The sequence below is a fragment of the Vipera berus genome, assembly GCF_964194415.1.
Source record: "Vipera berus genome assembly, chromosome: 12".
In the NCBI taxonomy this organism is placed as follows: Eukaryota; Metazoa; Chordata; class Lepidosauria; order Squamata; family Viperidae; genus Vipera; species Vipera berus.
In genome coordinates this window covers 2,509,924-2,526,475 of record NC_138215.1, presented here as the reverse complement: position 1 = coordinate 2,526,475, position 16,552 = coordinate 2,509,924, and the positions used below count along the sequence as shown (strand labels likewise).

The 16,552-nt window shown below is 45.3% G+C and overlaps 1 protein-coding gene across 1 annotated transcript in view; it reads right to left on the bottom strand.

The window, feature by feature from the left end:
• CORO2B (coronin 2B) overlaps positions 1-15,538 on the bottom strand; it is a gene marked incomplete at its 5' end in the record, with an annotated part of 36,802 nt that extends 21,264 nt beyond the window's left edge. Inside the window, one exon of the mRNA XM_081337731.1 lies at positions 15,338-15,538. Coding sequence (XP_081193857.1) covers positions 15,338-15,538 — 201 coding nt within the window. The remainder of the gene's footprint in view (positions 1-15,337) is intronic.
• Between the last annotated feature and the right edge of the window lie 1,014 nt (positions 15,539-16,552).

Sequence of the window (16,552 nt, the reverse complement as noted above, 5' to 3'; positions counted from 1 at the left end):
CCTAAACCCATCTAAATCCAAAAATGCTAGAGAATTCCTAGAAGGTTGACATTCAATAGACAGATAAAGATACATCACATTTACACAACATTCAAAAAAGACAATAGAAAAAAGGAATCAAAAGGATCAGAACACATCCTCTCCAGCCACCAGTACTCAGAAAAGCAAGCTTTAACACCCGTTCAAACAATTAAGCAGGAAACAGTCCCTAATCCACATCCCTACCAACACAGCAATAGCACTGATGATGTTCCTAGCTGGATAATGAAATGTCCTGTAAGCAAACAACCAAGCCCAGAGGACGCCAAGGGATCCAGCCCTGAGCTATACATATTCCCCTCCCGTGATACTTTGGGCAGGCAGAGCAGATGATGGACTGATTATGTTTGGCAAAGCTGAAGGAAACAGAAGATGATGGCACAGATATATGGCAGAATCGAGAAATTAATGGAATATCCTTGAAAAGCTATGCGTTGGTGAGCATTTAGAATAAAACCAGGCTCAGCAGCCTCTTACTAAGAAATTGCTCAAACTGGAACAAGCAGCTTGGGCCTGTGTCTCCCTCTCACACGCCTCCTGTCTTGCCCCCAACAATCGCTCTCCTCCTGACTCTTGATTGTTTTCCTGAGGATGAGTCGCAGGAGAAAAAACTTGAGATGTGAAGACATTTCCTGACTGGTCACTGTTGTGAAAGATGCTGAACTAGGCGGGGCCAAAGTGGGCTGGCTGAATAGGGATGTCCTTTGTTCAGATCAAAATGGAAATAATTTTCTTCCTGGCAAATTGCCACATTAGCAGCAAAGCACAAGGCAGGAAGTATTACTATGCGCCTTCAGATTACAAAAGGAAGTGCTATATACAGTCCAGGCATGCTTATTTCAAAACAAGCATTATTCCCAGGCCTTATTCAAACAATGTGCAGTCAAAATAAAGCATTCCATATATCTTACTCTCTGAATCTTAAATAAAAACTTATCTTTACAGAGTAAAACTATCTTTAACAATTGAAACCAGCAGAGGGGGCTCTTGGGCCTGGAACACATGGAATGAAACATTCAATTTATGGTATAATTGAGAAATGGTTGATCAATTACTCTGTGTTATACTGTAAGAAGTCAGAAATATTTTGGGGCATATGAAAAGGATAGAATATTATATTTCCCCAAAGGATCTTGAAGGTAGAAAAGCAGGCCCAGTTTTTCTTAATAGCCCCAGCCAGAAACTCAGAGGCCAGGTCTCTAGAAATGCAGATTTGATAATCCCATTCAGAAGATCTGAGGCCCCATTCATAAGCAAATGCTACCAGGCAGAAGCCCATTCAAGACAAAATATTTTGAAATCCCTTGCAGCAAAACTGACATTTAACAATAGTAGAGTGATAGAATTAGAACCAGCAACCCCTCACCCAAAAAAATCCAACACAGGAAGTAAGCCATCAGCCCCAGCCCCAGATAAACAGGACATGCCCTTTAGGACACAATAGGATTATCCCACCACCATTAGAATACCAAAAAAGGACACAATCAAAAGCTGTCAAAGTTCATGCCACAGGAAGGAGAAACAACTCCAAACACAAAAGCCCAAGAAGGTATAAAAACCCACCACTCCCTGCTCCATGTGGTCAGCTTTCCCAGAGCCAGATTTCTGTCTGGCTCTGCTCTTCAATAAACTACAACCTTTTTTCTAAAGCAGTCTCCATTTTGTTTATTCCTGGCTTGGACTGAACCCTGATGAAGATTTTTTTCTTTCAACAATACCTATGGTTTTCTGGCTTCTCTTTTCCACCCCACCCCACCACTTCCAGGAGAGTTTCAGTCATAAGGATATGCACTCAACTGTGCTTGTTAACGTGTATGCAAAACACACAGAGAACTTAGAACGTGTGAGAGGCACACATCTTACAGGTGTGGGAGAAACAGGAGGAAAGAGAAGGCAAGCAGCACCCTTGCTGTTCTGCACTCCAGTTGCTGCTTGGTTCCCCCAGTGTTGTGTCTCTAAACCAGGGGCATCTGTGCGGAAGAGAAACAAAAATGTCCAGATGGCTTTAGATGGAGTAGGTATTTAAAAAGTAGAGGGCCTTGATTGTAGTCATGGCTATCATCTTGAGGGTTTTAACCACCCATGGATTCCTGGGCTGCAAACTTTATTATTTTATACCTACCTGCCATGTATATTTCAGACAGTTTTAATAAATTAGGAAGAGATTAATATGTTAGTTTCTTTAGGAAAACAGAAATGGATTCACCTCTTCCTGCTTTCTACTTCTTCTTTTCATACTTGTCTTTTAGGAATTCCCCAACCCAACTATAGCAGACCACCCAATTGAACACATTGACAATTTATATCACAGCTAAAAGGTTTTCTGGCTGGGTTTTCTCTGCTTTGCCAGTATCTAGATGTCAATGCTGCAAATGTTGGATGTTTTTGCTGTGACAATATAAGAGGCATCCTTTTCCTTTAAAACTGTTTTGCTTTGAATTAAATGAAGCTGGGGGGGGGGAGAGGAGAATGCTAACCCAGTTGTTTTAATAAGATAAGGAATGGCATGCTATAGAAAGGAAGTGAAGGTTTGCATGTTAAACTAATTGGAGAATGTGATTTATGATGTTTAAATTAAGAGAAGGAATTGTGTTTGATAAGATGTGTTCAGGGGAGGAGAATTCAGATTCTGGCATCCATCCATGCTGGAATGTTCTTTGAACTGTCTCATAGTTGGAACCATGACACTAAGCTTCTGTGACCCACAGAGCACCCATCCTGTCTGGAGTTCCCTTACAAAGCTGCTGTGAACAGCTTCTGAAGTCTCATAGTTGGAACGAGTGTAGGAGTTGCCTTTACATCAAAAAGTCTTGTTCCAGTTCCTCTTACCACTGCTTTCATTGCATCTCATATTACACCTATATTACTACCTCCTTCTTCATTTATAGTCCATGTCTTTTAATTCTCTTTCCATTTTCTCTAAAATCTCTTCATTTTAAAAAATCCTCGAATCCATTCTCCATCTACTTGCCTGTTTATAATCACAATTTATTTCCATTTCCATAGTTACCATTGCATGATCTGATATTTTAATTATTTTTATCTCTGCTTTCATTATTTTAGATATTTCCGATGTTACAAATATATAATCTATTCCTGTAAAAATTTTATGTCTACTAGAAAAATATGTATAACTCTTTTGATTGCCATTTTAATTCTCTCCAAACATCTTGTAATCTATTTCTATTAATAAATTTTCTTCAATCTGTATTACTATACTTTATTTCCGCTTTTGATGGATTAGATTTATTGATTCCTGTATCCATAATTAATTTCTTCTCTATTAATAAGAATTAGGTTTAGTATAGCTTTTCCTCTAGTTCCCTCCTCTATCTTTTGGATGACAAAATTTGGATGACAAAATATCAGGGTAGTTAAAGCCTTCCATTACTACTGTGGTATGTTTCCTACATACATTTGATAATTGTTCAGCAAAAAGTTCATCTACTTCTGCTTGGTTGGGTGGCCAGTAGTATATGCCTATAGCAATATCATTCTTTTCCCCTTTTTCCTTTCCTTAAAAATAAATGTAGGGCTGTCCTACATTGTTACTCATTACCTCTAAAACAGACTTTTAAGAAGAAACAGAAGGACATAATGACAGACATGACCAGCACAATGGGTAGAGGTTTGGGCCTGCAGCTCCTACTGAAATTTACCAGCTGCAGCCAGACCCGCTGCCTCTCCGCCCCAGACTAGAAGGCCCGCAGGCATGCACTTCTGGGCCCTGATTCTGGAGGCACCAGAGCCTTCAGTTTCTTGCAGCAGCAGAAGGAATAGCTTTTGGAAAGGCAGGAAATATGCCAGTCCAGCCACTCTATATGTTTTTTTTCCCCCTCACCTCTACTGAGCTTTGAGTGCAGCTGCAATTATGGGGACTTTTTTTGTTTTTGGCCGCTTCCCTCTAAAGATGGTGTCTCCCTTCCATCTGTTTCCCTCCTCCACTCAAACTTTCTGCAGCTGCTGCTGCTCGTATCAGAGAAAGAGGCTTTATTGCCAGAAGCAGCAAAAGCAAGTGCTACTTATCTCAGGCTGTGCTGCCACGTGGCTGTTTTGGGGAAATTACAATGTGGGCAGCCAGACCCCCTCCTACCCTATGATGTATTTCCTCTTCCCTCCCCTTTTCTGGGATGGACTTCCTCCTTCTTGCTCCCTGGAGGCTCTCTTCCTCCATAACTGGGAGACACACATGTGCTCCTTCATAACTGGCAGACACACGTGCAGACGCTGTGAGTAATTACCATCTTCTGACCTTGGGAATACTGTCCAAATATCATCTTAATGCACCTCATCTGCTGTAATCTACTCTACATGCAAATAAAGGTATTTCTAGATGATAAAAGGTGTTTCCACGAGTTCTGCTATCTGGAAAAGGGCTGTTAACAGTGATAGCATCTGTTTATAAAGACCAAGCGCAGAGGTCTTAACAAGGGATTAATCACAATACAGCATTTTTATCCAGAATACAGGCTCTAAGTAACTTTCAGTTCCTTGCATGGATAAATGGTTTGAGAACTTGCTTTCCCTGGCACAAAGATGTCCCCTAACCCTTTTTCAAGGACAGAAATGCATCTTGCGGTCCCCATTCTGCCCCTAAGCTGGGCGGGGAGAGGGGCTGAGCTCACCTGTGTTTTCTTGAGCTCTGTCAAAAAACGCATCACATGCAATGCTATGCAGGCTATCATTTTGCCATAGGCCAGTGACCGAGTGCCCAAACTGCAACCCAAAACCCACTTATGTATCTTCAGGTGCTGGGTGGGCGTGACCCATGGGATGGATGTGGCCAATTGGGTGGGCGTGGCCCATTGGCTGGGTGTGGCTGTGGTGGCAATGGCAGACTGGGTGGGACTAAAAAGTTCAATCAATTCCAACTTTGTGAGATCTTTTTTTCCCCGCGAGAAGTTGAAATTGATTGATTGAACCTTTTTTTTTTGCACATGGCGGTGGAGGCCTAAAGCAAAAAGGGTTTATAAAACCCAGCTGAAGGCCTAGACTGGGGCGACGGCGTGCATGCCTACAGAGAGGGCTCTGCGTGCCACCTGTGGCACACGTGTCATAGGTTCGTCACCACGGCCATAGGCAAAGCCTCCACTATGACTAGCTGGTATGGAAAACCTCCCCTCCCCCATCCTTGAGAGTTGCGCTGCAGGGCCTTTTAGCCTTGGGCAGCAGGACTGAGCACACTTCACTCTGTAAAGTCTCTAGTTCGTGGGCTGCTGTCCCTGAAGAGGACCCTGTGGATTAGGCCCATGTGCTGCTCTGCAGTTCATGAACTTCAGCTGATGCTAATGTGGGGACTGCTTGCCCTGCTGGCTGCCCTAGGAAGGAACCACCCTCCCCCCCATTCCCAAAATGCCATTTTACCTAGGCTAAGACCATCTTAGAAGAGCTGTGGTGGCATAGTAGTTAGAATGCAGCAACTGCCAACCACCAGCAGTTCAATTCTCACCGACTCAAGGTTGACTCCATCCTTCCATCACCCTTCTGAAATCGGTAAAATGAAGACCCAGATTTTTCAGGGCAACATGCTGACTCTGTAAACTGCTTTGAGAGGGTTATAAAGCACTGTGAAGTGGTATATGAGTCTAAGTGCTCTTGCTATCTTGCAGACTCCAAGGGATGCCGATGCTGCAGCCTCTTGCCAGTTTTCCACTTAGCAATTTGGAGTCTGCCAGTTTCTCCTAATAATACAACTCAAAATTATTAACCCGTCTTCGGTAAACCTCTATCACAAATACTGCAATGGAGGCGGGGGGGGGGGGCGCTGGAAGGTATGCAGGAGATTCATTCTATACTTTCCCATCCTCTGGACCAGTGTTTCTCAGCCTTGGTAACTTTAAGATGTGTGGACTTCAACTCCCAGAATTCCCCAGCCAAATCTGAAAGCTGCCAAGGTTGAGAAACATTGCTCTGGACTATTTGGGGCAGAGGTTGCCCAATCTTAGAGATGATCAGAAGATTCAGGACCTTTTTCTAAAGCCTCTGACCTGGACCCTACACTTGCCCTCCACTCCCAGGGCAGCAACTGAGGCTGGCTTTTTCCACGGGCAGCAAGAAAGAGGAGAGGAAAGGGAGCTGGGGAATCGGCCTTCTTGCCGTGGGAAAGGGGAGGAGGAGAACGGCTTCTTTGACGCCAGTTCTTTAAACCCGTAGTGACCACCGACTGCGGGAAATACCAGCTCTTTAGTTCTGCAGTGTGGACGAGGCCAAATCTTCTTATGCAAAGAGCAGCGGAGCAGAGGCAGGGATGGGAAGGCGGAGGAATGTAACTATTCTTGCCTTGCCAATCTCCCGTTAACTCCCAAACACGTCATTTGCATTTCAGGAACGGCCCTATTGCAACCAGCTCCCTTTTTACAGCTTCTCTTCCTATGGCTGCAAACTATTTCAATATATGTAAGTTCCTTTTGGTGCATTCACACAACACTGTCTAGTTTGGCTTTTAAACTCTTGACTGCTCCATTCAGCTAAGCTGATGTTATACAGAATTTCTACTGGCAAAACTTTCTGGGGAAAACATCGGAATTCAGGATGAATTCCCGCCTCATTCACCTTCCCTATTGAGGCCTCCCCAGAGCAGATCCTCTGAAGACGCCACCCTAACCTTCCACTGTAGCCAGTCCAGGTTTTGAATCTTTCTTCCTCTCTACCAGAAGAAACCACAGCAAGGAAGAGTAAAGGCAAATCCAGCTGGCTGTTTTTTGTGTATGTGTGCATACATGAGAGCACCGGCTGACAACATAGGAAAAAGGAGCACAAATTTTGCCTGGTGCCATGCAAGTGATCAAGAGGATTGAGGCTGGGGGCTGTATGGAAATGTCCAGCCAAGGCTCCTGTCCTCAGTTTTCTGAGAAGAGGCCTTGGCTTCTTCACTCCCTGGCTTCCTGTATCCAGCCCGAAGGATGGAGGGTTTCCTAGAGGACACGAGCTCTCCCCGCCCCACACAACCAAAAGGGATCCCAGTGCTGGGTCCTCTTCTTAGCTCACGCTGTTCTCCATCCAAAGGGACATTTTTCCTTTCCCAGGTCAATCTCCAAGCAGATCCATTCTGGAACTCTGCAGTAAGCAAACTGCCCAACATCTGCGGAGGTCTCACTGCCACCACCATTCCTGACGGAGCCCTGAAAGGAAGGAAGCCCCGGGGCCTTGGAAAGCATTCAGTGAAAGGGGCCGAGAGAGGCAGGCTGGGGGCAGGGAGGGTTTCAACCATTCAGTGAGTCTCTTTTTGTGCAGAGGGCGGGAGATGAAGTGGTGACACCATCAAAATGGTCAGTGAGGTTTGCAGGCAGTTGGTTTTCAATGGGGGGAGAGGGGAAAGCGTGAGCTTAGCCTTCTGCTTCGGTTGCTTTCTTCCAAACAATAGTGGGAAATCACACAGCTCTTTCTCATCAATTAGCTAAAAAATTAAGAATGTATCAGGGAAGGGAGCGGCCTTTTCTGCACAGAGGCTCTGGGTGAAAAGCCTCACGGATAGGCACCCCAGCTTTTGCACTTGGGGGGGGAGTTTATCCCTTGAGAGAGGACGGCACCACATTTCCTGTCTTCGTAGTTCGGAGAAACATCCTATGTGTATCCATGGGGAGAAAGATGAGCCCTACCCCACCTCTCAATCCCCCAGAAATCCTCTTTCACTTGTTAATTAGATTGACAGGCCACCTCAATCTGCACAGCTCTGGCATACAGAATGCAACAATAAAAATAATTAAAACCCAGACTACCTAATCCAAAAGAAAGTCTGGGAAAAACCCACAACCACTTACATATTGAATTAATGTACCAATCCTTTTCATTCAGCCCTGTTCTGCAAGGGTTTTTTAAAAAGACATCCGTGTATACCCACCCTGTGGCCTGCTTTCTGCTGCTGCCCAGAAGAATCATTGCCTGGCTCAGTGATTCTCAACCTTGGCAGCTTTCAGATTTGTGGATTTCAACTTCCAGAATTCTGGGAATTGAAGTCCACATGTCTTAAAGTCGCCAAGGTTGAGAAACACTGGCTGGGAGGCACCATTTGGGGGAAGGCTGATCTGTCCACTACCACCATCTGGCTTCTTTTTGCTTGGACAGTTTTCCTGAGCACCAGCCAGGCAAGAGGCCATGGCAGAAGCCCCCCCCCCCCCCCAGCGCCAGCCAGGAACATGGTGCCTCAGAAAGTGCCTCAGACTGGCTTCCCCAGAACACCCAGAGACATCACTGGGGCACCTTCCTTTGGGCAAAGCCTTCTAATCCTACAGGAGGAGGAGAAGGCCGTCTCTTGGCTGATTCTCTCTATTATGTCGTGGGCTCTGATGAGCAGGAATGAAGACACGCAGTTGAGTACAGAGAAATTCATTCTTTATTTAAGCAGAAACTGTACTGAGGATTTGGAGTCACCCTGCCTCAATATATAGCCAGACCATTTGGTAGCAACCAATCGGATTGAACCCATGTCTGCCGCCCAAAGTTGACCAATTGCAGGACCGGAGACATCCTGTCTGGGTTGCTGGAGAACCGTTAGTTCTCCAGCAACGCATGTGGTGATATTCCAAAAGCCCAGTACATAACACTCTCCTTCCAGCTTCACTCCCTTTTGTCTCTCCACACAGGAATCCTGATGGGTTCGGCCTACGAGCTTTTCCTTTTCTTACAACCCCAAATTTATCTTACAACCCCAAATTTATCTTGTCCTCACTGAATTTGAGGAGTTGTACCCACACAGCACTGAATAAAATCAAGGTGGGGGTAAAATGCCTTAATTGCCCTGGAAGGAAATGATCTGAATGAAAATTGTACTTGGAACCACTGAAGAAATTCAGGCATTTAATTCAGAGTGCAATTTCATATAAGGCCTGCCACAAGCAGGGTCACTCCTGGGCCCAAGGGATCCAAATTGCCTGCCCAGTAATGACCATTTTGGAAATGTCCAGCAGATTAGGACATGCCCTGCCTGGCCTGGCCTAATACAAAACAGCTTGTCTCCAGAAGTTGTGGGTGCTCCATCATGGAGGTTTTCAAGAAGAGACTGGACAGCCATTAGTCTGGAATAGCTTAGGGTCTTCTGCTTGAGGAGGGGGTTGGACTAGAAGACAGCGAGGTGTGCATCTTCCAGGGCAGTCCTGAAAGGGAAAATGAAAGCATCTTCCAGCAGGTAGACTCGGACCTCCAGGAGAAGGAAGAAATGGCCTGCTTTGGACACTGGCCTCTGAGAGGCTGCCCACCTCTGTCCACTCGTAGTGCGTCCTAACTCCATTCCATAGCATCTGTGAGCGTGAAAGGTATATAAAGGGGACCAGATATTTCCTAAAAAAATGAAGCAGCAGTTTGGGAGCTGGATTCTGCTCTCTCTTTCCACAAAAGCAGGTGTTCTGGAAACCAAGTCTGCATATTAGTGTTTTAAAAGTTACTATGGGTTTTGGAGGGAGACAGCAAAGACAAGTTGCTGTTTCTCGTAAAGTTTAAATAACCCACCATTACCCACAAAGAAATGTGATAGGGAGAGCCTCTTACACAAAAGAATGAGGACCAATATACATTTTTATTTACTATCCTGTCTTTATTATTTTTTATAAATAACTCAAGTCACTGAACCTACCTATTACTGTTCTCCTTCCACCTCCTATTTTCTCTACAATAACCCTGTGAGGTGGGTTGGACTAAGAGAGAGTGACGTGGCCCAAAGTCACCCCACTTGGCTTTGAATTACATTTCAGTCACATGCTATTAAGCAAGGGACAAGTGAGTCAATTTCAGGGCTTTATACTCTTGTTGACACACAAACAAAAGTGAATTGGGTGAGCCAAAAACAACGGTGCAAATATGTCCAGAGTCTAATCATGCCACCCAGACGTGCAATTTACACACGCCTCAAATCTGTAATCTCTCTTCACGCACAAGATGCACAATCCCTGCATGACAGTATTTTCTCTCTTTTTCTGGGACTTCTAGCGGCAGCCATGGCAAAGACCAAGGAACTGGTGAGTCTATTGGTTCCTTGGAACTCCCTGGATGAGGACAGAAGAATATGCCTGCTGATGCTCTGATGGCAGATCCCCACAAGGAGTCACAGGGCAGCAGCTTTCCATGGGTTTGAGTGCTGAGATGGGCCATCTCACAACAGCAGCAGAGATTTTGAAAGATACTAAATTCACTTTTTGGAAATTGTTCATTAACTACTTCTAAGGTATACAACAATTTTGGAACTCCAAATCTAAAATGCTGGGTTAGTCTGCCTTCAATCCTGAGTGAAAGAAAATTTTAATCATAAGCTTAAGAATTTAAAGGATCTGAAATAAACAGCAGCAAACTAAGATTTCGATCTACACAATATCAATAATATCAGCAATGATATTTGCTTCTATGGATAAACTGTGTCCAAAATATGTTTTTGAAGAAATGACATATGTAGAACAAATTTTAACTGACAAGATTGGCATTGAAAATAGATTTCAGAAACTGACACACCAAGAGATGACCTGGAAAAGGATTTTTCACTGTCTCTGCAGAAGAAATTGATTGTTTTAAAATTCAAAAGGTAATGATATGATAAACCAACCTGGACAATTTTCCTATTGGATTTATAAAACAGCATTGTTAAAGTCTTAAAGAACTAAACGGGATGGGAAAAGAAGAAACGAAATCTTCAATATCTGAATGAACTAAATAAATATTAAGTAAAAGGAAGGAAAATAAAGTTGGTTTATTTGATAAGGGTGGAAGAGATAAATATTTGTAAGGAGATGAATAGTCACTAAATTTGTTTATAGTTGTGTTGAAGGTTGGAGGTCACCAGTGCTTTTTTTCTAAAAGAAAAAGGTGCCGGAACTCACACACGTCATACAACCCGCCTTGCCTACCCTACAAGGTTCCATCCAAAAAAGGTGCCGGAACTCCGTTCTGGGCGTTCTATGACAAAAAAAGCCCTGGAGGTCACACACACACACACACACACACACATACATTCTTACTTTTCCTCCTCTATTTTCTTGCACTTTTTACTCCTTTCTATTCTAAATTTATTTTCACACACACACACACACACACACACACACACACGTATTCTACTTTTCTCTGTTTGCTTTTATGACGATTCCCTTGCCTGAAAGAGGCTTGCATGTGGTACAGCCCAAAAGTCTTTCACCACACCACTCGTTCCTTTACACCTTGTGCCACAGCAGACACTGAACTTCATGGCTGGTCTATTGTCTTCTGAATGTTGCTGTCTTCACAGAGAAAGGAGAACCTGTGTGAATGCAACCCAGGATTTTGTTTCTGCTTTCACTGGAGGCGTCCTGGGTGGAGCTGTGGTTCCATGCGTGCCAGGCCTTTGCTCTCTAATGCCCTCCCTGTTGGCAGGATGAGGACGGACCAGCAAGCTGTTCTGTTATACCAACTGCAGAACTTCTCTGAACTCTGGCATTCCCTCACACCAAGCACTCCTCCCTTCGCCAATTGGGTCATCAGCTGCTTCCCCAGGTGAAAGCTTCCTCAGCACCTTCTGTAACAGAACTGACTGAAGATGGAGAGAAGGACATTCGGAGTTTTAATTGCTCGGCACAGTTTGGTTCAGATTAATATTCTAAAAGGAAGGAAATTGATCTTAGCCACCCCACCATCTCGTTCCCTTTGGATCTTCTTGTCGGCACTTAGGGATACAAATCCAGGCTTTTGTGGACAAACAAACCCCTCCTGGCAGAAGTGAGCTTCCCCTAATCCCGAGACTCCATTTTCAAAGTTGCCGATTGCTTCTTCCTTCCTGCTTTGTCTGCCACAAAAATATCCTTTTTTCTGAGCCAGTAGCCCCAAGCACGGACATTTTGACCCTCCTTCTTTCTGTGGGACAGATCTTAGGTGACTTTGTGTCTAAGGAATTCATTGTCTCAAGTTGCCATTCAACCGTGCTTCTCCCTAGAGCAAGCAAATAGGAGTTGCTGGCCAGCTTCCAGAGGGTTTGCATTGAGTTTAGATAAGCAGGTGAACTGTGGCTGATAGGTGATGGATGAATAGAGGTAGGTAGGTAGGCAGATAGATAGATAGATAGATAGATAGATAGATAGATAGGCAGATAGGTAGGTAGGTAGATACTGTAGGTAGGTAGGTAGGTAGGTAGGTAGGTAGGTAGGTAGATAGATAGATAGATAGATAGATAGATAGATAGATAGATAGATAGATAGATAGATAGATAGATAGATAGATAGATAGAAAGAAAGAAAGAAAGAAAGAAAGAAGGGGGGGTAGATAAGATGTGGGCATATATTTTTCCAAAGAAAGATACTCTTTCCCCAAGCCTGCTGACAGGCTGCCCCACCTCCTTGCCCCACTGAGGCCACAATCCTTGTGTGCAGGAGGACTGGCAGGGGGTTCTCTGCCCACATCCTTGTCTGACCTGCCTTTGTGGAGGAACCGGCAGCTCTTGGACACACGTTTTACGGTTTCTTGCAGGAGTTTTTCTTTTTAAAATGTCTCTGCAGTTGGCTTGCAGTGTGCTGAGTGGGTGTTTTTTTGGCTCCTGATTAGTACATGGAAGCTGGGATTTATATATATATATATATACATGTAAGATTTCTGATCTCTTGGCAGGAGAACATTTTCCCTCAAGAGAAGGAAATATCGTGGCGGGGGGAGGGGAGTCACGATGAGGGAGCCATTTTCATAAAAGCCAGTAAGAACATCATGGCAGGGAAGTTAGATTTCTGAGTTTAATCTGTTCTTTCCAGTAGTTTCTAGGTTACCTTAATTTATTTCTGCTAAATATAGAAGCATATTAATTAGAAAGCTGCTCACTTCAAGAGACTTCAGCTGGCTGCAAAGGAGATAAGCTCACTTTACTTTCCCAATCCGCCCGTTCATTATGAAAAGGCCTCAAGACGTGGTCGCTTTCCCCAGCTGCTGACTTCAGAAACAGCTTTTCCTCCCTCAGTTTGCAGCTCAAAGGAGACTGTAATAATAATAGTCAGTGGCTATCCGGGGTTGCAGGACGAATTTTCTCCATCTTACCTGCCATGATTTGCATAAAATTGCAGGCATAGAATCTGGCAGCTGAAATATAGGCCCACAAATGGCCTGGCCCTCCAAGTACCGTGTTTCCCCAAAAGTAAGCTCCAACTTGATTTTCACGAATGGGCCTAATATAAGCCCCCCTGAAAGTAAGCCCTAGTTTGGAGGTGAGGGGGGTAGGGGGGATGAAGCTGCCCCACGCTCCCCGCACCCGCTTACCTTACCAGTAGGACCGCCACAGCCAGCCCTCCCATGCTCTGACATTTGTCAAGCCATGGGGCTTCTCACGCCGGTGCCGCTGCTCGCAGCGGAAGGTTGTACAGTGCTTTGGGCCGTTGTTGTTACTTGCAGGACGCTGTGTGGTGCTTCGGGCCGTTTCCACTACTCAAAGCAGGAAGCCGAGCGGCTCTTCGGGCCATTGCTGTCGCTCGTGATACGACGCTGCATGGCACTTTGGGCCGCTTCCGCCGCTCACGGCACAAAGCTAAGTGGTGGAAACAGCCCAAAGGGTCATGTGGCGTCCTGCCACAAACAACGGGAATGGTTTAAAGTGCCACGTGGTGTCCCGCTGCGAGCAACAGCAGTGGCCTGAAGTGCTGTGCAACCTCCTCCTGAAAGCGGTGGCACTGGCGTAACGAGCCACACGGCTTGAGAAGTGTCGGGCCGTGGGAGGCCTGGCTGCGACGGTCCGACCAGTAAGATAAGTGGGTATGGGGTGCGTGGGGTGGCTTCACCCCCCCCACCCCTTAGAGTGGCAACGGCATAATATGCCACATGGTGTCCAGCACAAGTGGTGGCAAGTGGCCACTGAAGAAGTCAAGCAGTGGCATGACAGGTGTCGGGGTGTGGGAGGCCTGGCTGTGGTGGTCCTAAGGTAAGACACCCCCCTTCAAAAAAAAGACCCAGAGCCTATTCTGGAGGCAAAAAAAATATAAGACCGGGTCTTATTTTTGGGGAAACATGGTATGTAGGACTACGAATCCTATACTCGACGTAGCATTGAGCTAGGGGAAGGTCAAGCCAACACAGTCCAGCATCACCTTGTTGCTTTTAACTATTTAGTCATGTCCCACTCTTGGCGACTTTATAGGCAAGTGCTCTCCATGCACAGCTTCTTTCAGTTGTTGGATGTTCAACTTTGCATCAGATTTGATGCTATCAAGCCAGCGAGTTCTTTGCTTCCCCGTCTTCTTTGTCCACCAGCCATTCCTAGCACCACTGGCTTCTCTAATGAATTTGCATGCATAACATGGCCAAAGTAAATCAGATGTAGTCTTATGATTTTAGCTTCTAGTGATGTGTCTTAGTTTTATACAATTTAACACCTCTTTGTTACTTACTCTGGCTATCCATGGTATAAGCGGTAATTTACCCCAGCACCACAGGTCAAAGGCATCAATTCTTCTTTGATCAGCCGTTTTTAGTGTCCAGCTCTCACACCCGTACATCATAATAAGGAAGACTATTGCTTTAAGTAGCCTGCTTTTTGTATTTACACCAACATCTCTGCTTTTCCAGATCTTATTCCTATTAACCACTGCAGTGTGGCTGAACGTTATCCTGTGTTTGAGAGAGGGGCTATTCCAAGGGTGAGAAAGCAACGGCCCCCACTGCCTTGGCCCTGGCCCAGAGACCCTCCTCCTGCCAGAGACCCTCAGATCTGTCCCACTCCTGCCCAGGCCCCCATAGGCACCCTTGATGCAAATGATGTAGAGCTAGCCATGGCCACCCGGTAGGCCACGCCCACCCTGGCCATACCCACCTGGCCCCCTGAGGGCAACCGCAATGCTGATGCGGCCCTCAATGAAATTGAGTTTGACATCCCTGCTGGTGAGAATTCGGCGCAACTCGGATCCAGGCTAAGGAGCATTTTTTTTTCTCTGGATGTCATAACTTTGGAATCATAAGTAGCTTTTGGAGATCCACTGTAACTTGAAACAGTTGCTAAATGACTGAGGATGAGTTGGGTACTACCTGATGTTCCATTCACAATCACCCTCTGATTAGGCTGGGACGTGTATAGCTGCTTAAAGGGACCCGAAGAGCCTCACAGTACAAACTGTTGGCACCTCAGGAGATCTTCCATGGAAGGCGCCCTTCCACCACGTCTTCTCTACAGTGTTCCTTCCCCTATTTTTGCCCACCTTCAGGCCGTGACTTGCCTGGGTTGGCTATTATGTGGTGCCCACCCCCACCTCATATGTTTCATCCTTCTACAAAAAACTATTTGCAGAAGGTAAAACAAAAGTAATTTCTCTCACAGACTGAAAACTGAGATGAACCAAGATCTGTTCCAATAATAATAATACTTTAGCAAAGTGTTACTTACTTGTTCCAGTGGAATGACAAGAAAAGAGCCCCCACCAGCACTTTCTGTTACTATGGCGAGGAATCTGGTATTGACCGCACAGAAATGGTTGTCATGGACATTCCTGGTAATTGGAATCCCATCAAAGCAGTGCTCTCGATTGGCTACTTTGCCGTAGACATTTCGAAACTTGGAACTGCGATATTGTGGCCGCCATGACATCTGCCAAGGAAATACACATTGTGTGAGAAATGCTATTATGTACAAGTAAAATTTCACCACTGTACTCTACTTTGGGTGAAACCTAAGCAAATGAAAAGAACCAATGAGTTTGGGCCAAAATATTCTCTGTTTCCCACAGCTCTCAGGCAGAAAATCCAGAGTTCAGAGACATTTCAGTTGGGTTAAGCAAGAGGCCAGCTGGAAACATTCCTGCCCTTCTGACACTGACCTTTCAGCAATTTAAAATTATAAAAAATAGCATCCCCATCAAAGAGAAAATCATCCTTCCAACCCAAAGTCCATTCTCACCTTAGATAAACACTTAAGAAAAAGCCAGTTCAAGGGGTTTAGGGCCCTCAAATAGTCCTGGATACCTGCAGGAAACCAAGCTAACAAAGTAATATCACAGTTGTCTCCAAGACAGCACTTATCGCCATCATACACAGCTCTGAGTGTATTAAGATATCTATGTTCCACTTCTCTTTATAAAAGAAAAGTCAAAATGACCTACTGAAAAGGTCTAATCATGAACCTCAATATCACAATAATACTGTATAATAACATTAAAACCTGGCCTCCTTGAATAACTATCATCCTGTCTCCAACCTTCGCTTTGTAGCGAAGGTTGTTGAGACTGTTGTAGCGCGTCAGCTTCCGCAATTCCTGGATGAAGCGGACTATCTGGACCCGTACCAGTCCGGTTTCAGACCCGGTTACAGCACGGAAACGGCATTGGTCGCACTGGTAGATGATCTCTGGCAGGCCCGGGACAGGGGTTGCTCCTCTGTCATCATCCTACTTGACCTCTCAGCGGCTTTTGATACCATCGACCATGGTATCCTGCTGCGACGGCTCGAAGGGTTGGGAGTGGGAGGCACTGTTTTACAGTGGTTCTCCTCCTACCTCTTGGGCCATTCGCAGTTCGTAGTGGCAGGCGGGCAGAGATCTACCCCGAGGCCCCTTTCTTGTGGGGTACCTCAGGGGTCGGTTCTCTCCCCCCTCCTTTTTAACATC